Genomic DNA, 26,814 nt, shown 5'->3' with positions numbered 1-26,814 from the left:
TACCATCTCACAAAGCCAAATACAGTTTATTTGACAATTATCTTCACTCAAAAACACAGTTTAATAGAACCAGCTCACGAGTGACTGGAACAAAAATATTTTAGGCCATTCTTTTCTGTTTCTCAGCTTTGAAACCACCTGTATCCCCTTGAAAATATTTCCTTTTAAAGGTAGAATTGTAAAGGCTCTATTCAAATAGTACAGATTATTAAAGACCAGCTGCAGTAGATAAAATTTCATTTGCGGTTAAAATACACTGAAGTACTGTTCAAAAAGCTGGTCAAAACCATGTAATAGATAATACAAATGAAGCCAAATAACTTTACACAGTTATGTATGTACAGATTGTTTTTATAACCTCTACAGACATTGGTAACTTATCTTTATGAAGATTAGGAAACATATATTTGGGAATTGAATACTTTATTTCCACTTTGTACATCTGGGTCTAGACATTTATCCATACCATCCTTCCAATGTTAAAATTCTTAAAAAATATTCTTGTAGGCCATCAAGCAGCAGAAGTATACATACACGAATATACTTCTGCCGCTTGCAGAAGTCAAGATTAGTTCTGCAGGAAAAGCAAGGAACTTTCCATTTTTGATAAATGCTTCCTTTGCTTTTGTACCTGGAAGGAACATTCCAAGGCTTCCAAAAAAAGTGCATCTCATGTCCTTAAAGACACCTCCCAGGCAATTTTCTTCCACAAATGCCACTTTTGCCAGAAGTTTTCCTCCATTTTAAAAAAAATTCATGCTTGTTCCAATGAATAAAGAACCACTTCTTTTGTGGATTTCTTCTGGCATTTCAAGCCACTGGGGGAACCTGCTGAAACCATGGCACTGCTGCCTCACAGGTCCACCAGCCCAGATTCCACCCTGACCTTAGATGCCATCTGTGTGGAGTTTGCACATACTCCCTGTAATCACATGGATTCCCCAAGGTGTCCTGGTTTCCTCCACATCTTAAATACATGCTGGCTCATAGGTTATGTGGCCACTAAGTTACCTTTAGTGTGGGTGGGTGGCAAGAGAATCAGGGGAGAGTTCATGGGCTTATGGGAGAGAATAAGCTACAGAGAAATAAAAAGGGGCAGGGAATGGGATTGCTCTGAAAGGCAGCAGAGCCTTAATGGCATCCTCCTATGTTAAAAGGAAATATAACATGGCATATAACTAGGATCTCAGTTTGGGTTACTCTATTCAGAGCCTGCCTGGCAAAGATGTGCATCACCCTGCTTATAACTGCAGGAAAAATGTCTCATGAAACAGTACACAGAAATGGATTTGGTTTCTCACTTGGACTCAAGTTTAGATCAAGTTGTGACAAACCTCAATAAAAACTTACTATCTGGATTACATGTAGACAACAGGTTCTGAAACAAACTTGCAGTCTCAATGCAATGTATTTTGGCAATTCTTAAAATGTCTTAATGGTGCAAAAAGGTATGGGAAATGTTAAGTTGCTTCTGTTATCCCTGTTTGACTGAGAGAAATTCAAATATATGGATACAACTCAAAAAAAATGTGTGTGGTGATCTTTCAATTGATTCATATTGTTTCAGTTCTTTGGGTACATTTGCAGAATGGGTTTGAAAGAGAAACAATGTCCAGCAAGAAAATCTATTCCTCTTTTCATTGCCCCTACTTAAATATTTGGCCTTTCATACAAGTTAAGAAAATGATAAATTCAATTGACAGAAAGAAAACCAATGCTAGAAACTGAAAGAGGAAATGTACATGTCATCATCCTGAAGAAACACCACTTTAATGCTTGTAGTAATTATTTCAGAATCTTGAGATATAAAATGGCTCCAGCAGAAATTTGTTCATGTTGATAGATTTACTATGCATTTCATGCAATTTTTTTACTAGTTAAATGTAAACTCAATCATTTGCTTTGCATTTACCTTGTAAAAGATTGACAAACACAAACAAAAAATATTTAAGTAGGAAGATAAGAAAACACAAATTACACACAGTTTTCTGGTTTTGCACCCAATGCTTCCACTGCTGCCATGTTGTGAACCATAATTCCACGAGGATAATCAGCCCATGCAGTTGGCTTATCATCTACAATTATGATATGTTGCAGTTTTGGAACATTAAGGAGGATCTCCTGTTGGGAAAGGAAGGGGAAAACATAATTTGAAAAGTCCAGAATGAACTTAGGTCTATCACATTGAGATAATTGTTGTGTTCATTTGGTGGAATCAGGCTATCAAGTATTTACAACATTCTTGTATTTATTACTAAACTGAGGTAATTTAGTGAGACTGTTACAAAACTTATGTTGAGGTTAATGGACAAACAGTGGAATATATTCATTAGGATTTGATGAGATGCTGCATTGAATTAATTAAGCATACTTAATTTAAAAAATGTTTCTGAAGATGCAATTTCAACAAAACGGTCATCATTTGTTGCCATAGTACTGAAAGTGACAGTAAATTTTAGAATATTTGTTGGTGCAATTTTTGCTTTTCCATTGAACACACAGTTTTACCAGTCTCCACGCATTCTCTGGAAATCAGCAAATAGGGTAACTTAAGTTACATTGACAAATACAATGAAAATATTCTTTAAATGAAGCAAAGGTTTTTAAAAATAGTGCATACCAAATACTGCAAGCAAATCTTTAGTACTCAAAAAAAAAATCTAATTTTATGTGGATATGTTCCTCAAAATATGATGGATTTCCATTTATTTTCATAAGTTTGATACTTCAGTAATCTAAAAGCAAACAAAAAAATTGCAGTGCTGAAAGTCTGAAGTAAAAACAGAAAAAGCTGATATGTTCACCAGATCTGAGCATCTGGAGAGAGACAGAAATATATGTTTCTGGTCAATGACAGATCTTTCCACAGATACTACCAGACTTGTCATTTTGTCTTTAGTTTTTATATTTCAGTACCTTAATGTACTAAAATAAATGTTTGACAAAACACTTGCATTTTAGTTTCCTGGTTTGATGTCTGTGAAGCCTCTCAGCCAAGCTGATAATTTCATTTCACTGTTCTGTATTATTTGTTTATTCATTCACCAAATTATCCCTGAAATAAGTGGCTTATTGGAGCCTTTCAAAAGGATCCAAAGTTGCATATAGGACAAGCGGGTTATGGATTTCAGGTTTCTTTCTATAAAGATCAGTAAACAACAAGTTTAATTCATGATCACCATTACTTATACCAGCACTATAATTCCAGATTTATTAGATGAATTTAAACTCTCCAGCTAACGAGATTTGAACTCATATCTGGATCATTACTCCAAGCCTCCACTGAAGTGATTACCAAGAGCAACGACATCAGAAAACGTGGAATCCTTGCCATAGAGATCACTCAATCCTTGTGGGGCGGTATTCCAAGTCTGTGGCAAGTCCCATTGGTTTACTGTTCCATCAAATTTCAATGTTTAATTCCAGTTATCCTGCTAGAAGATGGATTTGTAAGCATTTAAGAAACTGCCCTGTAAAAAAGTACCTGTGAGGTTTAAAAACCTCTGACTGTTCAGATTGGGATCAGGATGGGAAAGTAGAAATTATTTTGAAACGAAGTGAAATATTTCATACTCCAAGTTAAAGAAACATGCATATTATTTAAATTAGGATAGAATATTGATGAAACCAGAAATGAATGGCAAGAAATAACTTTGTACATTTTACACTGATGCCTTTTATGATATCAATCTGCCAAAGGGTGCAGATATGGGCTTCCAAAAACTATGGTTAGATTACTAGACTTCAAGTGGGCTTTTGTACCTAGTTTATCCTTGAATTTTAGATTCTTGGGACTAACAAATATTAAATATCCTGAAATATTCTGATTGTGGAATTAACAAGTGCAATTTAAAAACAGATTCTAAATAACATGCAGACATTTTACTAATTCTATTCAGTTGACAAAATTCATGAGCCCAATATTGAGAATGCCAAGTTAGAATTAAAATTACTGTTCATTTTCATAGGTATTTTCTCATATAGAAAGTCCATTTTATCTGAATTGCAAGCTAGCTAACAAAAGAAAATGAGCATCATGTTCCAGCTTATGTAGGAGTTAACAATGCTTAGGCAACCACCATAGAAGGAAGAGAGTTTACCAAACTTCCCACCCAAGATAGTGTAGAAAATGTTATACAATTTAAGTGTTCTGCAAGTTGCATTAATGCTTAATCTCTTGTAGATTACTCTAGGAAATAAACAAAATCTCCATTTAGGAATACAATTTTGTGACCTACCTTTAGCTTTGTTTGAAGAAGTTTCTTGCTTGTTATGATGTGAGTAACTTCAGTTTCATTTAAACCATGTGCAATTGCTTGACCTCCCAAAGTGGCATACAAGGTAACAACTGAAAATTAAAGCAACTGAACTTCAGTACAGTTCCTACCTACTGAACACACTGTACTACCCCCAGCCCCACACACCCTCCACTCAACCTACTGCATTGAGATTTTTGCAGCTGAGGAAGCTCTGCAAAGGCTGCTCTCAGGTCAGCCGACTGCACAGCAGATGTAGATTAGGGAGAGGGTGAATAACTTACCAGCGATTGTATGCTGAGATATTGGGGATGCTTTGGTGTGCCTGCAGTGGTAATTTTGTGAATGAGAAATCAAATGCAAGCTATTTGTGAAAGGATGAGGTGTAGGGAGAAGGGATTTAAGCAAGCATTTCACATTTCTGCAAGTATTCCAGTCCAATGCTGGTGACACCATGTGGTCCTGTGCATGCCCACTGACAGATAACTCCAAGACAATGTGGTCAAAGTTTCACTGTAATGCTCCAAAGGACCAACCATGGAAATCATGCTGGGTTCACAAAGGTGACCTATTCAAGTCCCCTGTCAAATTTTAAGTGATGCAAAATGACTCACAAATAGTTGTTATGCTTCACTCATGGGAAAAAAAAATCAATTGCATAGTGCTGAAATGATGTGCAATAACATTTGACAATACACATTCCTGCCAAAATGCTAGATTCAGGGTCATTTTATTGGTGCTTTTATTATGGTGAATTAAAGTTACTTTCTTTATTCCCATGCATCCTCACCATAAAGCTCATAACCCTTCTGCTACAAAATAGAGGAATATTTCATCTTTAATCAAAGTAGTACATTAAATACAAACCGATCTGTTTTAAATATTTCACAAGGTAGTCAACAGAAATGCTGCTAAGAAATTTTTCTGAAACTGCAACATTAAGCAGTTAAATAATTGTGCTTTCAGAATTACATACAACATCATGGAGAAAAACAGGAAGGAGAACTGAACAAAGTTAATTAGTTAACACTGTCACTGGCCTGGATGTCATCAACTTTCATTCAAGGCACCTAACACTCTCAGGCATTGTTGAGTGGATACGTGTGCAAGATCATGCAGGCTTCCTTAGAGTATAAACTTTAGACTGCACATATGCTGATGCAATCAGACTGGCTGAGGCCAATGGAAAGGGCTGTAATGTGCTCTGCATCATGAAACAGTATGCAAGGGAAAGCAACAAATCCACAATGGACAAAAGGAATAGAAAAAAATCAAATTCTTATGCAAATTATACATTTTTAGCAAAAATGTTGATCACCTTTGCCACATTATTAATTGAATATCAAAAAAATGCTAGAAGTGCCTATCAAACAACTGTTTAAGAAATCTTGCAAAGTACCTGCCAATATAGAACAATTTATTAAATCACACTTAACTAGCATCAAATGTACAGTATTTAGAACAGAACTTTCTTGGGCTTTTGGATGACAGAACACAAACATCCTGACAATCAATTAGCAGCACAGATTTCTTTATGTAATTACCATTATAGAGGTAAAATACCACAATATCCAATTACACATGGTTATTTTAGTCATTTTGCCATCAAGCTCATATAGACACAATTATAGCATTGCAATGTGATCAAGGGCCTCACTGATGCTGTAATCTTGACCTTATTTAAGAAAGGAGACAAGACCAACTGTTATAACTACAGAGGGGTCCTCCTGTTGTCTGCCACACGGCAAGTCATTGCCAAGGTCTGCCTTGACCACCTGTTCCACGGCCAATGAGCTGCTCTACAAATTGAAGTGTGGACTGAGACACAGGGGGTATGATCTTCACTGAGTGAGAGTTATAGAGCTATACAGCATGGATACAGGCCCTTCTGCCCAATGAGTCCATGCTGACCATGGTGCCCACCCATCTAGTCCCAATTTCCTGTGTTTGGCCCATATTCCTCTAAGCCCCATCCCTGCATGTCCCCATTTAAGGGTTTGTTAAATGATACTATTATACCTGCCTCAACCAGTTCCTCTGGCAGCTCGTTCCATATACTCACCACCCTCTGCGTGAACAAGTTGCTCCTCCGGTCCCTTTTAAAACTTTTCCCCTTTCACCCCAAATCTACGCCCTCTAGTTTTATACTCCCCTACCTTGGGGAAAAAGACTGTTGCCATTCACCTTATCTATGCCCCTCATGATTTTATGAACCTCTGCAAGACTGCCCCTCATTCCCCAACGTTTCAGGGAATACAAGACCTAGCCTGGCCAACCTCTCCCTTTAACTCAGACCCTTTAGCCCCGGCAACATGCTTGTGGTTAAACTGGAAAGAGTGCAGAAAAGATTAACGTCTTTTCTGTAGCAGGTTGACCAAAGCTGTACAAAATACTCCAAGTGTAGTCTCACCAACAACTTATATAACTGCAACATAATGTCCCTACTCCTATACTCAATACTCTGACTTATGAAGGCCAGCGTGCCAAGCACCTTTTTCACCATCCTACCTGTGACACTGCTTTCAATTAACTTTGCACTTGTACTCTTAGGTCCCATTACACTCCCTACCATTCACAGTACAAGTCCTACACTGGTTTGACTTTCCAAAATGCATTACCTCACATTTATCTGTATTGAAATCCATTTGCCACTCCTCAGCCACTTCCCAAACTGACCAAGATCCACGTTATCTACAATAACCTTCTTCACTATCAACAACACCCAATTTTGTGTCACCTGCAAACTTACTGATCAAGCCTTGAGCATTCACATCCAAATCATTTATATAAATAACAAACAAGGTTTCCAACACCAACCCCTGTGCCACACCACTAGTCACCGGCCTCCATCCCAAGAAACAACCTTCAACCACCATCCTCTTGCTTCCCATCTCAGAGCCAATTTTGAATCCATCCAACTAGTTCTCCGTGGATTCCATGGGACCTAACCTTTCAGACCAGCCGACCATGCCTTGAAGGACTTGCTAAAGTTCAAATATACAATATCCACAATTCTACCCTCATCTACTTTTCTGGTTACCCCTTCAAAAAAACTAAGGTTTGTTAGGCACAACTTTCCATGCACAAAACCATGCTGACTCCTAATCACACTCTAACTATCCAAATACTGGTAGATCCCTCCAGTAACTTCCCACTACCGACGCCAGGCTAACCAGCCTGTAGTTCCCTGGCTTGTCCTTGCTACCTTTTTTTAAACAACAGAACAATATTAGCCACCTTCCAGTCTTCAGGAACTTTAGCAGTGGCTAACGATGAAGCAAATATCTCTACAAGGGCCTTCACAATTTCTCCTCTAGCCTCCCAAAAGTCCAAGGATGCATTTGTTAGGCCCTGGGGATTTATCCACCTTAATGCACTGCAAGGCTGCAAATACCTCCTCCCTGGTAATATGAATGTTCTCCAAAACATCTCTACTAGTTTCCCTCATCTCTTGCGCAACCATGTTTTTCTCCTCAGTAAACACAGGAGAAATATTCATTGAAAATCCCACTCATTTCCTGCAGCTCAAGACACAAGCAGCCCTGCTGATCTCTAAGGGGACCTACTCTCTCTATGGCCACTCTTTTACTCTTAATATAGCTATAGAACCTCTCGGGATTTTCCTTAAGTTTACCTGCCAGATTCATCTCATATCCTCTTTGCCCTCTCGATTTCCCTTTTAAGAGTATTCTTAATCTTTTTATAGTTATCGGGGATTCATTTGTCCCAGATCTCCTAAACACAATGCACGCTTCCTTCTTTTCCTTGACTAGAGATTCAATCTCTCATCAGCCAAAGTTCCCTAAACTTGCCAGATTTACCTTTCACCCTAACGGGAACATGCTTCTGCACTCTTGATATCACACTCTTAAAATCCTGCCACTTGCCATTTGTTCCTTTCCCTTCAACGGGGCTCACCCAAATCGACCACTGTTAGATCCTGCCCAATTCCTCCAAAAATTGGCCCTGCTCCAGTTTGGACCTGTCCTATCCTTTTCCATCACCATTTTAAAACTAATAGAATTATGGTCAGTAGAGCCAAAGTGCTCCCTGACTGCCACTTCAGTTACCTGCCCTTCCTCAGTTCTGAACAAAAGCTTCAGCACTGCACCCTCCTAAGCCCTCCATATATTGACTCAGTAAACTTTCCTGGACACATTTCACAAATTCCACCCCATCCAGACACCTTAACACTCTGGGTAGTCCAATCAATAGTGGGGAAATTAAGATCTCCCACTAATGCAACCTCATTATTCTTACAACTTTGAGCAATTTCTCTACACACCTGCATCTCAAGTTCCCGCTGACTACTGGGGGGTCTACGAGGCCCCACAAGAGTAACCCTCCCGTTTTTAAGCTCTACCCATACGGCCACACTGGACGATTCCCCCAAAAAATGTCAATTTCTAAGTACTGCTGTTATGTCCTCCCTCATCAAAAAGGTAACATCCACTCCTAGCTTACCTGTACTTGTCACAGCTGCAGCATCTGTATCCTGGATACATTGAGCTGCCAGTCCCTCCCTTCTCTCAGCCACGTTTGTTATGGCCATAACATCTAGGTCCTCAGAGGAAATCCACACTGAATTCATCCACCTTGTGCACTGAAATAAATGCGGTTTAACTTTCTCTGCCTTTACTGTGCTACTGGCTATCCATCAAATAGAAGAGACAATGGAGCACTCTCTTCAGATTTAACTGCCCACAGAAACCCACCTCCATCATGATGGTATCCATGACATAATCCTAACCAATTTCAGTGATGAACAGCAAAGGCTGTATCATTATCCTGATACTTTTCAAATTTATTGGCCCAATGTTGCGCCTTCCCTCAAACGTACCTCTCGCAGACAACCTTCAGCGCTAATGGGAAACTGTTCAACTGACGGCAACTGCACTCCAGTACCAAGGTTAGCCAAACCTTAGTAGGTGAGCTGCAATATGCAGATGTTTGCATTTGCAAGAGTTTTGAGGTGGCACTCCAAACTATCATTGACGCATTCACAGAAGCATGCAAGTGGATGAGCCTTGTACTCAACATCCACAAGACAAAGGTTCACTACCAACTTGCCCCTATTGTACGACACCACTTTCCAATAATAAAAGGTTCACAGCAAAACCCTGGAAAACCAGATCACTGAAGGCAGATCTCAATTATGGAATTCACTGTCATTTTCAATGTACCAGCACAGCATTTGGTTGAGGGACAAAAAGAATATTTGAAGACACATGGAGGCAAAAAAGACTGCAGATGCTGGAAATCTGGAGCAACACACAAAATGCTGGAGGAACTAGCAGACAGACCTCTACCTTGCAGAGGCCAGACAGCAGCTCTCAGGCACATCCTCTTACTTACCCCTGAACCAGGACCCCACTGAGAAACATCAGGCCACTGTCTCGCGCACCATCACTGACCTCATCACCTCTGGAGATCTCCTCCGCAGACTCCAACCTCATGGCCCCTCACTACCCGTTTCTACCTCCTACCCAAGATTCACAAGCCAAACTGCCCTGGTAGGCTCATCATTTATGCTGCTCCTGCCCTACTGAACTAGTTTCCTCTCATCTCGACTCCATCTTGTACTCCTTGGTTCAGTACCTTTCTACCTACATCCGTGACACTTCGCATGATCTTCACCACTTCAACAACTTTCAGTTCCCTGGCCCCGACTGCCTCATTTTCACCTCCAGTCCCTGTACTCTTCTATTCCCCCATAAGGAAGACCTCAAGGTTCTCTGCTTCTTTCTGGATAAGAGACCCAACCATTTCCCCTCCACCACATGCAGTACTGGTGCTCACCCTTAACTACTCTTGGCTCCTCCCATTTTCTCCAGACCAAAGGTATAGCTGTGGGCACTCGCATGGACCCCCATTATGCCTGCCTTTTTGTTGGTTATGTGGAACAATCCATGTTCCAAACCTACAACAGCAACACTTCCCAACTCTTTCTACATTGACAACTGCATTGGTGCTGCTACCTGCAGCCATGCGGAGCTCGTCAATTTCATCAACTTCACTACCAACTTCCACCCTGCCCTCAAATTGACTTGGTCCATATCTGACACCTCTCCCCTTTCTTGATCTGTCTCCATCTCATGAGATGGATTATCCACTGACATCTTCTACAAACTGACTGGCTCCCACAGTTACCTTGACTAGACCTCTTCCCACCCTGTCATTTGCAAGGATGCTATTCCCTTCTCTCAGTTCCTCTGTCTCCGCCATATCTATTCTCATGATGACGTTTTCCATTCCAGGACATTCGTGATGTTCTCATTCCCCCCCCCCCCCCCCCCCCAGAAAACAGGGTTCCCTCCCACTGCTATCGATGCAGCACTCACTCACATCTATTTCCCACACATCTGTGCTCTCCCCATTCCACCCCCAGACATACCAGGGATAGAGTTACCCTTGTCCTCACCTACCACTCCACAAACCCCCGCATTCAACATATCATTCTCCACAACTTTCTCCACCTCCAATGGGATCCCTCCACCAGGCACATCTTCCCCTCCCCGCAGGGATCACTCGCTCCGTGACTCCCTTGTCCTGATCTCCCTCCAGGCAGTTATCCCTGCAACTGCATTAAGTGTTACATCTGCCCCTACACCTCCTCCCTCACCACCATTCAGGGCCCTAAACAGTCCTACACATGCGAATCCATCAGTGTCATTTATTGCATCTGGTGCAGCCTCTTCTACATCATTGAGACCTGACACAGATTGGAGTGCTGGTGGTATTTTTTTGGGTAATGGGGGAAGAAGCTTTCTCAAGCACCTTCGCTCCGTCTGTTGTAACAGCCAGGATTTCCTGGTGGCCAGCCATTTCAATTCCACTTCCCATACTCGTGTCTGCCCATGGCTGTCTCTACTGTCAAATTGAGGCTAGAAGCAGATTAGAGGAACCTCACCTCATATTCCACTTGGTAGTCTCCAACCCGACAGCATGAACATCAATTTCTAACTTCTAGTAACACTCCTGTCTCTCCCCCCCCCCTTATCCCACCAGCCCCATCTCTTTCCTTCTCTTACCCCTCCCCTGACCCCTCAATCTGCCCATCACCCACACATCCCTCCCTCTGGTTCCTCTCCTCACCTCCTTCCCTTTATTCCATAGTCCACTGTCCTCTCCTATCAGATTCCATCTCCAGCCATTTGTCACTTCCACCTATCACCTCCCAGCTTCTTACATCATTCCCACTCTCCCCCACCTGCCTATCTTCCCTCTCTCATCTGAATCCACCTATCACCTGCCAGCTCTTGCTCCCCTCCCTCCCCCCATTCTTGTATACTGGCTATCTCCCCTTTCTTTCCAATCCTGCTGAAGGGTCTCAACCCAAAAGATCGACTGTCCATCTCCCTCCATAGATGCTGCCTGACCCATTGAGTTTCTTTAGCATTTTGTGTGTTGTTTGAAGACAAAACTCAGATCTGGATTACATATGGCAGCCACCTTAAGGTAGTGGAAAAATATCACCAATGTCATCTCTGCAAAATCCTCCAGATTCAATTGAAAGATATGTCCATATCCTCTTCCAGCCCACCACCTTCAGCAGGGACGTTCCAATTAGACTCAGTCAGGCACTGTGTAAGCCACATCATTCACATGCCTGACGCCAGACTCCCAAAACAGAAACAATTACAAACTCTTATGGGAAGGGATTACCAGGAAGAGTTAAGGAACATGCTCAAAGATTACTCAAAAGAAATGCAACATCTTCACTTACACATGGGAATCCCTGACCTATGACTGCTCAAAGTGGAGAAGCCATATTTGTATTGAAACAGAGAACCTCAAGAACACAAAAGACTCTTGTGTAAAAGGCAGAAAGAGTGCAGGACCTCACAAACTACCCACCCACCCTGTCAGGCATCTCCTGTCCTCTTTGTGGAAGACTCTGTAGTTCACACACTGGTCTTAGTCACCTCAGGATCAGGAAGTTTGTCATCCTTCAATGCAAAGAGCTGCCTCAGGCAAAAGCTCAAATAAACAGCCAAAAATAAATTTTGGTAGAAGTAATTGCCCACGTGACAGTAACATGATGGATGTAGCCATAACAAGTCTGCAACAGAGGCGAATAAAATAAACCATTTTGGTCTTATTGATGGCTTAGGATATCAACAAGGATTAAGACCAAACAACACACTTTGCACATTCTGCCACATACTGATCATTCTATACAGATATATGCTTTTAAATATCATTTCGTAATCAGTGTTGAAATGCAATTTCAAGCATCATTCACTGTTTCAACAAAGCAGCTTCAGCCTTAGAACCATCATATCCAATATAAAATCTGGATTTATGTTGCAACTAAATTTGCAGTTCTGATACTTTACCTTCACTGATAACATAAGACCAGGATTCACACACAAATTTGGAGAGATTGATCTTCCATCTTCCTCTAATTTCATACAAATGGTTCATGGTTTTTCTTTTTAGGAAATAAAGCAACAATTGACAATGCCTCAGCTTTTCTTCAAGTGACCAGGTTTTTCTTTAAAAATATCATCCTGTCTGCTACTTTGCTTGCAATAAATGCAACTCAAATTAAAAAGAAGTGACACACAGAGTCTGGATTAAGGCATATACAACATTTTTGGATGTGCAAAACTTCTCTTTAAACTCACTGGTACAGTTTTTACTGAAAGCAAATTTGCTTGGATTTTGAAAGAGTAATGGCAGCAAAGCTGGTGGTGTTTGCCATTATTACTGCGCAAAACTGAATGTTGGCATGTACACATATGCTAGTTTGAACTTGGAAATACTGAAGTTTCTATCAGTGACTCAACTGGAGCCCCTAGGCTTCACTCCAATATTGAACCCAATATTGGGCCCAGTATTCATGATAGTAACTCAGCAGGAATATTGTCACCAGGTCCAAGGTGCAAAGAATGCTTTCTCATGTTTTAAAGCAGGCACCCCAATAATGACATGTCAGTTTAAAAGACTTTCCCATGACTTGTCAAAAGACATTTTATAAAAAAGTCTTAGAAAGACAAATTTTATTTTAAATAAACTTCAAGTTCTTAAAGTGTTTAAAAGTAGTACAAAGCATATTGGTTTTCTCCAATTTCTGAATGCTTTCTAAATAGTTGAAGTTGGGACAGGTTGTAGCCAAAGTTCGACTTCCTATTTCTTGTGCAAGGTCAGTTTGAAAGCCCCAAGTGCTGTTACATTTATACCCTGCATAAGAGTGAAGATCTTGTTTTGGCAGGGGGGGGGGGGGGGGGGGGGGTGGTGGTTGGTGTTGAAAAGAAGAAACAAAATATCTCATGGCGTATTGTGAGACAAAGGTACTCTGAAAATAAATATGCTCATTAACAAGTTATTTCAGTTCATTCCCGATAGCCTAATTCAGGCCAATAGTTTCTGGCATAAAATTACATTTTTTCATCAAAATCTGATGCTCTTTGTATCAAAAGTTGAATTCTGCAGGATTTTATTTTATTAGGACAAGCTAATTTATTGAATTTCAGAGTAATGCAATCTGTTTTAATGGTCAAAAATGAACATTCCTTTCTCAAAAGCTGCAAAGATCATGACCATGAATTGCAAATCTCCTTTGGAGTTATTTAGCAAATTGGAGTTTTCCCAGAACCAAAGTGTTAATATTTTGGTCCACTGAATGAACAGCATGTGCATGCGTTATGAGATGAAAAGGGCGTTAATGAAGAGGGCCTAGATCTGGCAATGCTGAATGGCTTCGCAAGGTCCAGCTCCATTTTGATGTACGGAGCTATATCTAGTATTAATCGACTTGCAAAAACAAAAAAAGAATAGGAAGAAGAGATATTCTTGGAACATTAAGCATGATATAGAACCGTACAATCTGTGGACATTGAGAAGTACATTAAGTGTTAGAGATGTTCTGAGATCAGGTGAAAGTGCAGTCTAGAGGATTTTCAGAGGATGTACTGAGACAGACTAATAATAAACAGCTGCAAGAACAAACATACACTACAACTATAAAGGCAGCATTTGAGCTGGACTAAAACTTACAACATACTTTGATTTGAAGCCAGCAGACAATTCAAATTAATAAAAACCAGAACATGCATTAGCTTTAAGCCTTCCAGGAAAGCACACAAAACAAATTAAGCTGATTACTTTGCTCACTTTCTGCATTTTACTTCTTTCCCTGAAGTAGCAAGCTGTCCCATGATACAACTCAAATAGCATTAGAGTTCTTTTTACCTTCTTTTGGTATTTTGTGAGAAAAATCTGATACTAGCAATGGCCACCACAGCTCAGCATGACCTTGCTTTCATTTGACATCCTCTCAACTGCATTTTTAAATCCAAGGTGACTACATGCCAATTAAGCAGAAAATTTGGCTAAGAATTCTAAGCTTCCTAACTGTTACGTACCAGCAACAACAGAAACACACCTTGTCATGTATAAGTGTTAGAAACTATTTTATTAACAACTATTTGTAATAAGTAAAAATGTTAGATATCAAATATAATCCCCAAAACTAAGCTCAAAGTGTGTGCGTAGCAAATTCCCAGTCCAGGAATAAGTCTCAAAGTTCAGTTCAACAAGTTATAAGGTGAAACGTGAGCAAAGGCTTTTGCAAAACCACCGCTGACTGAAGAGAAAATGTAGAGAGAGAACAGAAAGAAGTTACAAAATCCAAATGTTCCACGATGGAACCCATACAACACCTCAACCACTGATGATCTCCATTGCTTTATTCCGAAGTATCTGCCACCCCAAAAGGCATTCGAGACGTGGTTGCCCACAGAAATACCTGTTTCCCTCTACAGGTTAACGACAAAGTGGACTCCACTGGATTGCGCCAAAAATCCATACGTGGATTGTAGTGACAGACAGTTATTGTTCTTCATCCATTGATAGAGACCAGCAGTCAGTGTCTCTCTCTCCCTTCTCACTGACTTACTGAGCAAAAAGGTCAGCACGTTGTTATCTTGCTGTCATGACAACACCACACACACTACTCTACTGTACTATATTTTAAAGGGACATACACCAAATAGCAACCTGATTTGTAACACCAATCCAGGTGCTTTAGTATAATACCACATGGGAAATTCCAGCTTGGAAATCAAGTGTCATTTCAACATAACAGCCATCACATCACTACAAAAATGTAAACCATTTTTCGGATCCATTCATCCCTTCAATAACAAGATAAAAATTGTATTTTGTTTATGGCCACTTCTCTAGCTATCCCCAATCATTTATTAGAGAAAACATACATTGAATACATTAAAAAATGTTACTCACGGGGAAAATTGTACATGAAGCAGGACTGTGCAGCTATCATCCATTCAGCTCTGGTTTCACAGAAGATGGCTATGTTGAATTTGGGTCGCTGGCCCAATACAGCCAACCCACTGCCAAAATGCACAACACGATGATAGACCTCATCATAGGTCAGCCATTTGTAATTCCCAAGAATCAACTAGTTTGGGCAAAAGAAAAAGAAATTATTTTCAAATGCTATTATTGCAAATATAGAAAAAATTACACACATTATACATACAAAATCAAACTGGATCTAGAAATTAGCAGTATGGCTCTTTTTAATATTAATTCAAAGTATGGAAATCACTGCAAATCTGGTGTTTAAAAAAGCTAGTGCAGTGCAGTCAAATTTTCCAATTCAGCCACTCTTCTAATTGGTAGAGTTTTGGTTAGGCAGGCCATCTGATTCTCAGGCTAATACTACCCCGGTCTAATACTACAGGAGGTGCAACAAACAGAAACACCAAGATATCACAATTTCATATCCTTCACTGAAACTATTGTGCTTGTTGTCTGACTCCACACCCCTCCTCCTATCCCTAACTCTTGTCCACTTGAGCAATAACGTTTGTAAGGATTTGAATGTACATGAACAATCAAAAGAGTGGAGAAAAGAAAACAAGGAAAAAGTACAACTTCTGTTGGTTTTCTCGTTTGCCCAATTTACGAATATCCTTCCAACATTCCTGGAGCTCTACTAAAGCTACAACAGATGTGAGGTAATACCTTCATTAAATTTATTTCCTTTTTCTCCTTGCCACCATCCAAGCCAGACACTTGTCTTCTGCAAAGACACCATCAGAATGTACAGGTACCTCGTTCTTTCTGCATTTTCCCCCCACTATAACAAATTTAATTTTGAAATGATACTGATTCAGAGTTCTCTTAACACATTCTGACTTCATATTCAGTAGAACAGACAAGATTCAAACCAGTTTTCCAGTGTGGATAATATCTACACTGTTGAGAACTAGATGCAAGTGCATATTGGATTCTGTGCCTAGCTCCGAATCTAGGGAATGTGCTCTTTTCAATCTGCATCTTAAACCTTGATTTGTGAAATTATCCACAGCCAACTCCTCAAATGATGTGTCATCACAGGGCATTTTTCTTTCAAGATAACTGTGCATGGTTATACAGCTGATAAAGGCAGTAAAGTAGACTCCTTTTGATTGAACGGTAGTGCAAGTTCAGTCATTAATACTAGGGCCAAATCAAAATTTACAATAATGAGACTAAACAAACTGGAAATTCTGTGCAAATCAGTTTGAGCATTCTGCTCCATGCACACAAAATGAATTTTGCTGTTGTTCCTTACTCCATGTGTGATTTCTTGTGGTACCACATCATTATTGAATAGGGAGTTAGCTTGCTGTTTAACATTGCAGTTATCAAAGAATTTCATATTCTCATAATCTAATTAAACCAAACCAGTACATACCAAATGTTGAAAATACATTCTTAAATAAGCAGGGAAACACAAGACTGCAGATACTGGAATCTGGAGCAACAACAATCTGTTGGAGTAACTTAGTGGGTCAAACAGCATCTGTGGGACAAACTGATTTCAGGGTTTTCACCCGAAATGTCAACAATTCCTTTCCTCCCACAGATGCTGCTCGACCCACTGAGTTCCTCTGGCAGATTGTTTATTACTTAAATAAGCAGTACTGGTCAGTATGTTCAGTGCACCTATGCTGCAATAGAAAAGCTATAGTCAGCCTAGAAGAGGTGAACAGAATTTAAATTTCTCACATATGATTTTGTAGATTTCTTACAGATACATTCATAATGCAAACATACATCAGTCATTTTCTTTTCTTACAGGTACACAGTACAGATTTGTTCTGGCCTACATTCACCTTTCAGTTTAAAAGGGAAATGACAGGATTTAGAATCACAGATGACAAGAAAAAGAAACATCTGTGGTCACAAGGATTAACAGGATGTTTATGAAACTGCTGACTACATGTGCAATGAGTGGACATTTCATTCCAAAGCAAAATACGGCTTATGTGACAATTCTGTTCCATTGCACAAGCAGGAAGCTGTACAGACAACCAGTCAGTATTGCATGCTTAAGTCAACCTGCCCAAATTGTGACTTTTGGTCTGGACCAAGAGCAAAAGATACATTTCACTACCAAGGATGCAGATTTAAGTAAAGATGACAGAATTCCCAGAGTTAATTGAATTACAAAGACCATTGTTACTTAAGTGTTTGATATGGAAGAATCAAAAATTATGGCTGCAAGTAGAATTACAAGAGAAAAACACCATGGCGGAATTTTTCACTGAAAACCAGAGTTTACACTCTTGCACAGAAATGCAAAAGGGCACAAGATGAATGAACAGCTGCACTGAATCATCTGCCTGCCAAGCACAAATCTTATGTGAAAATCTTGCTACTACCAAAACAGTAATCATAACTTGCATGAGAATATGTACATGAAACAAAATATTGAGAAGAATTTGGTTTTGGCAAGGAAAATGATAAATTTGTCTGGATAACCATTATAAACCATTAGGTACAAAAATGCATTCCACTGAAAATCAAATTCAAATTTAATTAAGGATAATTATCAGGTAAAATTGTACAATTAAAAAAAACTTGAGTCCCCAAAGCTTTAAACTACACGCTTGATGACTTAAGGAAAAGTTGCATCTTACCTCAAAGTGAAGGCAGAAGTTTGATAGAGACAAGTGACATTTTACATTGAACTTAGAGGTTAAGGGAAGACTTGGCAGCTTGAATGTGTCTACGAGACTCAGAAGTGCTTTTCCAGGAGCAGACACAGAAAAGTGTGAATTGGGGAATACAGCTGTCAAGGCTACAAGGAAGTAATAAAAGATGCAATTGGCAATAAACAAGACAATGGGAAAAGTGAAGCCATGTGAGATAACAAGGTGATTGTGAAAATGGATCAGAAAGTCTATACGGATGGAAATGACAACAAATAACAGGAGGGCAAATAACTCAACTGTGAGCTGAGCAAAGCAAGAATGAGGTTGGTAGCAAGGAGGATAAGTCATAAGTACAGAGGCCAAGGAAGGAAAGCAGTATGACCTTCATTGAGATACTAGGGATAGGTGGAAGAGAACACAAATAAGGTGAGAAGCCCATTAGGAGAAGTTGGCACAGTAGGAAACCACAGAACAAAAGTTAAGCCAGTATGGCAGAATTGCAACTGTGGTAGAACGACTTAAAACCAGTGAAAATGCATCACCATGTGGCTAGCTTCAGTAAGGCAGATAAACAAGTCATATCCAGCAAGGGTATAATTACCTATACAAATCACCCAAATAAGATTTTGACAGGGCTGGGGAAATAGAAGGAACAGTTCCATTTGGACAGAACCTACTTAACCAAACCAGAATCTATGCCTTGATAAATCAAATAAGCTATATAAATATTTTTAAACTAATGTAGTAAGCACTTGGATGAGAGGAAACCTTCAAGCGTAAAAGGTAAGAGGTCACAACCAAAGATGTTTGCAGCAAAATGGGTAGTAGACAAGGGAAATGTGACATATCAGGAGCAACTAACTCAATGTAATGGCACTGTGTAATGAATTGATCTGTACGATCAGTATGCAAGACAAGTTTTTCCACTGTACCTCAGTACAAGTGACAATAATAAACCAATACCAAGTTATTATGTACCACATTGTTGTACAAGGTACAATCAGAAAATAAATGGCAAGTTAAAATTCAAATACACTTTACACGAATGGACAAGATATTTAATAATAAAAAAGATAAATCAGTTTGATCAATAGCACTAAGGCCATCAAAGCTAATCTTTGGGGGTGTGGGGAACAAAATAGAAAACTAGTGGGAACAGCACCAACAGTAAAAGGATGATATTGAGAAAAGATTTTGGGTCAAAAGATCAGAAGTCAGCATACATGAAGATCATAGACGACAAAAGGCTATGGGACTAATACAACAGCAGCTGTATTATTGCAGAGTATTAATCACGAAAATTTTATAACCAAACAATAACCATGGGAAGTTTTGGTCTTCATTTAGATTAAATAAATCATATCAAGAGTTCTTAACGAGTTGGAGACTGTTTATTAAAACAATTGTCCTCTCATCAACAGAGAACATTTTAGACTACATCTATTGGGATAAGGTCAGCTAGAAAACCCACAGCACAGGCTGTCTCCGGATTATGAAAGCCCAATTTATGTGCATTCCTACATATGAATGAGCTCCCATATTATTAAATTCAAATGTTGGACGTCTTATGAGCAGCAGAACTAGTTTCCTCTCTCCCTCTGCACTTTTAGTAACTCAACATCCTTGTGTGCTTTGATGCCATTCCTTACAATGCTGTGAAAGTATGGTTAGCATATCAATTGATCTTTGTATATTTTCCAACTTATTGACAAAATTGATTCATGGATATCTGTATAAATGGAACCTGCTTATTACTTAGAGACAGCCTGCAAGTACACCTCCAAAGAGAGATGATCAAAATGTTATAGAATTTATGCTGTTCTAGGCCAATTATGTTGGGGGTGGGAAATAGTCGTCCAAACCATAGAACAATACAGCACAATACAGGCCCTTCGGCCCACCATGTTGTGCCAACTTTTAAACGTGCCTAAGACTATCTAATCCCTTCCTCCCACATATCCCCCTATTTTAAATTCCTCCACAGGCTTATAGTCTCTTGAATTTGACCAACGTACCTGCCTCCACCACTACCCTGTGCAGTGCATTCCATGCCCCAACCACTCTGGGTGAAAAACCTCCCTCTGACATCTCCCTTGAACTTCCCACCCATTACTTTAAAGCCATGCCCTCTTGTATTGAGCATTGGTGCCCTGGGAAAGAGGCACTGGCTGTCTACTCTATCTATTCCTCTTAATATTTTGTATACCTTTATCATGTTTCCCCTCATCCTTCTCCTCTCCAAAGAGTAAAGCCCTAGCTCCCTCAGTCTCTCCTCATAATGCATACTCTCCAAACCAGGCAGCATCCTGGTAAATCTCCTCTGCACCCTCTCCAACGCTTCCACATCTTTCCTATAATGAGGCGACCAGAACTGGACACAGTACTCCAAGTGTGGTCTAACCAGAGTTTTGTACAGCTGCATTATTACCCCACTGCTCTTAAACTCGATCCCACGACTTATGAAAGCTAACATCCCAAAAGCTTTCTTAACTACCCTATCCACCTGTGAGGCAACTTCCAGTGATCTGTGGATATGAACCCCCAGATCCCTCTGCTCCTCCACACTACCCAGAATCCTGCCAATAACCTTGTACTCCACCTGAGTTTGTCCTTCCAAAGTGTACCACCTCACACTTCTCTGGATTGAACTTCATCTGCCACTTCTCAGCCCAGCTCTGCATCCTACCAATATCCCTCTGCAATCTTCAACAGTCCTCCACACTATCCACAACACCGACCTTTGTGTCGTCTGCAAACTTGCTAAACCACCCTTCTATCCCCTCATCCAAGTCATTAATAAATATCACAAAAAGTAAGGTCCCAGAACCGATCCTGTGGGACACCACTAGTCACAGCCCTCCAATTTGAATGCACTCCCTCCACCACAACCCTCTGCTTTCTACAGGCAAGCCAATTCCGAATCCACACAGCCAAGCCTCCCTGGATCCCATGCCCTCTGACCTTCTAAACAAGCCTACCATGTGGAACCTTGTCAAATGCCTTACTAAAATCCATATAGACATCTACTGCACTACCCTCAACAATCTTCCCGGTCACCTCCTCAAAGAACCCTATCAGGCTTGTAAGACATGATCTTTCCTTCACAAAGCCATGCTGGCTGTCCCTAATCAGTCCATCATTCTCTAAATGCTCATAGATCCTATCTCTAAGAATCCTTTCCAACAGCTTGCCCACCACAGACACAAGGCTCACTGGTCTATAATTCCCTGGACTATCCCTACTACCTTTTTTGAATAAGGGGACAATATTTGCCACCCTCCAATCCTCCGGTACTATTCCCGTGGACAACGAGGACTCAAAGAGAACTCAAAGATCCTAGCCAATGGTTCAGCAATCTCCTCCCTCACCTCGCGCAGCAGCCTGGGGAATATTCTGTAGGCCCCGGGGACTTATCTGTCCTAATATTTTCTAAACGCTCCAACACAACCTCTTGATATCTACGTGCTCTAGAATATTATCCATACCAACATTGTCCTCAGTGTCAAGGCCCTCCTCTTTGGTGAATACTGAAGAGAAGTATTCATTGAGAACCTCACCCACTTCCACAGCTTCCAGGCACATCTTCCCACCTTTGTCTCTAATCGGTCCTACCTTCCACTCTCATCATCCTTCTGCTCTTCACACAAGTGAAAAAAGCCTTGGGATTCTCCTTAACCCTACTTGCCAAGGCCTTTTCATGTCCCCTTCTTAAGTTCCTTCCTTGCTACCCTATATTCCTCATGAGCCCCATCTGATCCTTGCTGCCTACACCTTATGTATACTGGCTTCTTCCTCCTAACTAGTTGTTCCACTTCATCACCCATGGTTCCTTCACTCTGCCATTCTTCCTCTGCCTCACTGGAACAAATTTATCCCTAAGACCCTGCAAGAGATCCCTGAACAATGACCACTTTTGAAAACCAGATTGAAAATGGTAACGATAAAGGGCAACAGTAAAATTATTACAGAAAAAATTTGCAATAACTTGTAAAGCATTCTGTGAGCATGTAAAGAGAGCAACAAGAGAACTTATAGGCACAAAATGGGAAAAGAATGAGGGCAAGTGTGGGCCACTTACAAAGAGGTGAGAATTTATAAATGGAGAAAAAGAAATAGCACAGGGATTAAACACATTTTGCATGTCTTCACAAAACAGAACATGCCAGATGTATCAGAGTCTAATGAAAATGAGGAACTTAAAGAATTAAGTATTAAATCATAAAATATCAGAGAATCTGGTGAGCTTGAAAACTGGCCAATCCTATGGATGTAAAGATTTAAGTCCCAGAGTTTTGAAAGAGATGGCTTTAGAGAATGTGAATGCTCTGGTTGCCATCTTCCAAAGTTCTACAGATTCAGGAATTGTTCTAGTGGATTGTAGGGTAGCAAGTATGCTGCCACTATTTGAGAGAGGAGTAAGAGATAAAACAGGGAATTATCAACCTGTTAGCCTAATGTCAGTTGGTAAAAAAAGCTGCAATTTACAATATAGGATGGAATAACAAAATACCTCAAAGAATAATGCAATGGGCAGAGCCAATATGGATTAATGAAAAGTAAATCACATTTAACTTATCTGGAGTTCTTAAGAGTACATGACAAGCAGAATAGATGAGGGGGTACGAGGAGCAGGAACACTGCATAGAAACTGAAGTTGAAGATAAGGTGGGACTGGACTCTTCCCCATTACTACACCCCCCCCCCACCCAAAATAACCATCTGCCTGGTCCCCAAAGCCTACCAGACACCAAACCTGGGTCCACACCCCCACCAGTGATCAGATCCCCAGGAACACATGGCCTGGTTTGAGACAATGAAGAACCAGAGACCAAAGGACATGTCAGGGCTCATCCCATTTTCTAGGCCCAGATTCTTTTCCATCTCTAGATCCAGAAGTGCAGTAGCGGTGGGGAAAAGTTTGGCAAGGTAGGGTCATTAAAAAGTGTGGTGTACCCCCCAGTATAGGATAGCAACTAAACAGCAAGGGGGCAGCGAATAGCAAGCAGAATGCCAACTAGTGAAGCAAAGGAGGCAGTAAGTGAAGAGGCGAGGACTATGACTAAAAATATCAACATCTAGTTACTGGAATTATGAATAGCCTTCAGTTGTTTGGATTATACAACTGGCCCTTCCCATAAATGTTTTGTACCACTGCCTTTGGAGTTGAGATAGGAGGAAGTTAAACAGGCATAACCAAGATCATGTTCAATGAGAACATATGGGCACAAACCCATAGGGCAACATCCCTGGTTCAAGCACGAGCACTTGTTAACTCATATCAGTTTAGCAAAGGACCATGAAAATGTCCGCATCACCTGTGCCATGACAAGTATTGAATACTGCCTACTCCACCCATCCTAAAGTGGGAGCATTAACAAACACTGCTGCAAGATCAATGACACCTGCAGAGTCTATGACAAATGACACCTGCAGAGTCCCAAAAAGAAAATATGGATCACTCATTCCTCGAGGGCCATCTCTCCACGATGAAAGGTATCCAAAAAATCCATCACCTTTAATGCGGCAGCACAACCTTTGGTAAATTGAGGAAAGGGTGCTTGAAAATTAGCACCAACGTGCTTTCCACCAAATCCATTGGAAGGATAAGTGGACCAATGTCAGTGTATGCTCCCAGATCAAAATCTCCACAGTCGAGACCTTGGTCAAGTCTACTGCGCAGACCACATCGATCACATGCCTGCCATAACAGTCGTGACACATTCACCGTATTGAGCTCTGGTTATGGAGAGCAAGAGTGGTGCAAAGGTGTGCTCAGAGCCTACTTCACAACAAGACTGCAACCACCCCCCCCCCCCCCCCCACCCCAAAGAGATTTGAGAATCCATATCCTTTTACTGCTCAAAAAGTGTAGGAGCATTCAGGATGGGTTAGAGAACACAGCCCACACATTAGGATCAAGCCGAAGCACTGTGTAACCTGTGGAAGGAAGACATTACAAAGTACCCACCTGTCCTGTCAACCATCTTCTACTTCATCTGTGGAAGAACCTGCAGTTCCTACGTGGCCTTAGCTACCTCAGAGTCTACAAAACCTGAAGCTAGTTATCCTCCAGCCCAAAGTACTGCCCAAAAAAAAATGTGCACTGAAGTGCCGGACTTGATGAATACAATGTTTAGTTGTGTATGAGACCAACTGTTCACTTGCCTGGAATAACAACACTGCCATCCAGTGACAATAAAGTTTAAGTGTCTTACTACTAAGGAATTAAACTCAAAAATACACATCCTTGAAATTGTGATGCAATACTCAATCTCCATGCAAGAAAAAATAATGCCCACACCATTAGATGTTACTTGGTTCTAACGTAATTAGAATTTTTATTTTGTTACACAAATCACAGTGAAATTAGTTTTCAAAAGATTAATGATTTTAAGAGCAGACTATAAGACTAAATTAAAGAACTACAGAAATAAATTGTCCACACTTCTGCCATCACCCCCCCCTCTCCTCCCACCCAGAGCTGGATTCAGTTCTCATTGTCCCCACCACCTTCCAAGTTCAAAATATCCTGCGTAACTTCCACCATCTTTACTGCAACCAGACATCTTTCAGCATTCCTAAACAACCATTTCTTCCAGATGTGCCCCTTTCCACATAACAAATCCCATTTGCACAGCACCTTCCCATGTAACCACAGGAGATGCAACCAATGCCTCATATTTCCTTAAAACATACAAGGTCACTGAGCCCCATCAACTCTATCTTTCAGAGCCGCCCCATCGATCCCATTTCCCCATTTTTTTTTCTTTATAACCAATTCTGCCTCACGTGCTCATTAAACTCCCTCTGATTGTCCTACTTGCCTACATTTGAAGAAATTTACAGTATCCTATAAAGCTACTAACTAGTACATTCTCTATACATGAAGGAAACCAGAGCAGAATTCAGTAAGGCCTTCAGCAATGCCCCACACAGTTCAAAAGATTGGACTCCATGGGATCCTGGGCAAATTGAATCAAAACTGGCTTACCAAAAAGAGATGGAGGGTGATGGATGAAGAATATTTTTTGTCATTGGATGCCTGTGCCCACTAGTCAGCACAGATGTGATGGACTGAACAGCTTGTTTCCATGCTGTACGACTCCATAACTCTACAACTTCCAGGGGAAATCTCATGTAGTTCCCAAGGAGATTGTGCATACTTCACAAACACAACTCCAAGGAGGTCAGAATCAAAGAATCAGGATGGCTGGAGCTGCAAGGAACCTGCACTACCATTGTGACTTTTATTTGAAAGTAGTACAGTTTTGTGTCATCAGGACACGGTTTCCTCTTTACTTGTTAAAGCCACATGCAGATTTGGCAACTGCTTTGTTGAACTCACTTCTTCAGAGCTCAAGGGTGACTGTTTCCCGGCACTTTATATTCTATACCACTCCTACTCCGATCTCTTAGACTGCTCTGAAGCTCAATCCAAGCTTCAGAAACAGCATCTCTTCCAACTAGGAATGTTGTAGCTCTCAGGATTCAAGATAGAATTCAGAAAGTTAGCCTGGCCAATTCTGATGAAAGCTGTAATATTAACTTAGTTGTTCTTCTTTCAGCAGTTACTGAACAAGTATGCATTTCCAGAATTCCCTTTTATTTCAGGCTTCTAGTATCTGCTAGATTTTGTATCCCACAGTCTTGTATTGTTTTTTGTTTTTCCTCTCATTCATCATCTTGTATTTGTATCTCTGCCTCAGATCACTTGTGATTAATAAGCCTTCACCACCCTCTCTCAGTACCACCATCTTTCATGAAGAATGGAAAAATGTCAGATGTTGAAAATTCTAAATAAAAGCAGAAAAATGGTAAGCAACAGGTCAGGCAGCCTCTGTGGAAAGAGAAATATAGTTAATGATTCAGGTCAAAAACATTCATAACCGGAAGAGTGAGAAAACAAGAGACCCAATTCATACAAATGCTTTCAGGACCTCAGTACAACTGAAATCACAGAATAACCATTTAGTATTCTGAATAAACAGCTCTACAGGCACTTGAAAACTGAGATCCAACAGAAATCCCTTGACCTAAAGAACAGGTGATAGTGGAAAGTGTATAGGAGATCCTGCAACTTACTGAAAGCAACAATATGTATAGATTCTTCAGAGCAGACAAAAGCATCCACTACCCAAATCACCCAAGGAGCCACACCATTGAGAGCCAAGAATCAGTCAGCACCTGCTGGAGGGAGCACTCTGAAGAACTCTTCTTCTCTACTCTATTACAGCACACTAACTGGTTCAGTCTCATTACCAATCCAGACCAAAGAGTCAGTGAAAAGGCCACGTCAATTGAAATACAAGACCTCAGAGCAATGATGTTTAAGTTCTAAAAACATGATGGAGTAGAACAGAGACAAATGCAATCTTATACCTTGAGACTAGCAGGATTTAATATAAGGGGACCTCATGCTACAACTGTGTCCATTTTCAAGAAAGGTGACAAACCTAACAAATACAACAACAAAAAAAGGACCACCTTGCTGTCTGCCACATGGAAAGCAAATCACAAGGGTCCTCCTCAGCCACCATGTTCCCATAACTAAAGGGTTGTGTTTTGAATCATGAGTAGATTCTGCTGTCTAGAGGCACAATTGT

General features: G+C 40.5%; 1 protein-coding gene across 2 annotated transcripts in view; it reads right to left on the bottom strand.

Moving 5' to 3' along the window:
- LOC127571572 (fatty acid CoA ligase Acsl3-like) overlaps nucleotides 1–26,814 on the bottom strand; it is an 87,228-nt gene that overhangs the window by 21,999 nt on the left and 38,415 nt on the right. For both annotated transcript variants that reach the window (XM_052018076.1, XM_052018075.1), the window contains exons 3-5: nucleotides 15,507–15,684; nucleotides 4,239–4,348; nucleotides 1,983–2,121 (exon numbers count right to left, since the gene is read on the bottom strand). In XM_052018076.1, the coding sequence (XP_051874036.1) occupies nucleotides 1,983–2,121; nucleotides 4,239–4,348; nucleotides 15,507–15,684 (427 nt within the window). The remainder of the gene's footprint in view (nucleotides 1–1,982; nucleotides 2,122–4,238; nucleotides 4,349–15,506; nucleotides 15,685–26,814) is intronic.

The sequence above is a fragment of the Pristis pectinata genome, chromosome 6 (assembly GCF_009764475.1).
Source record: "Pristis pectinata isolate sPriPec2 chromosome 6, sPriPec2.1.pri, whole genome shotgun sequence".
Taxonomy (NCBI): domain Eukaryota; kingdom Metazoa; phylum Chordata; class Chondrichthyes; order Rhinopristiformes; family Pristidae; genus Pristis; species Pristis pectinata.
This window is presented reverse-complemented; position numbering and strand designations above follow the sequence as displayed.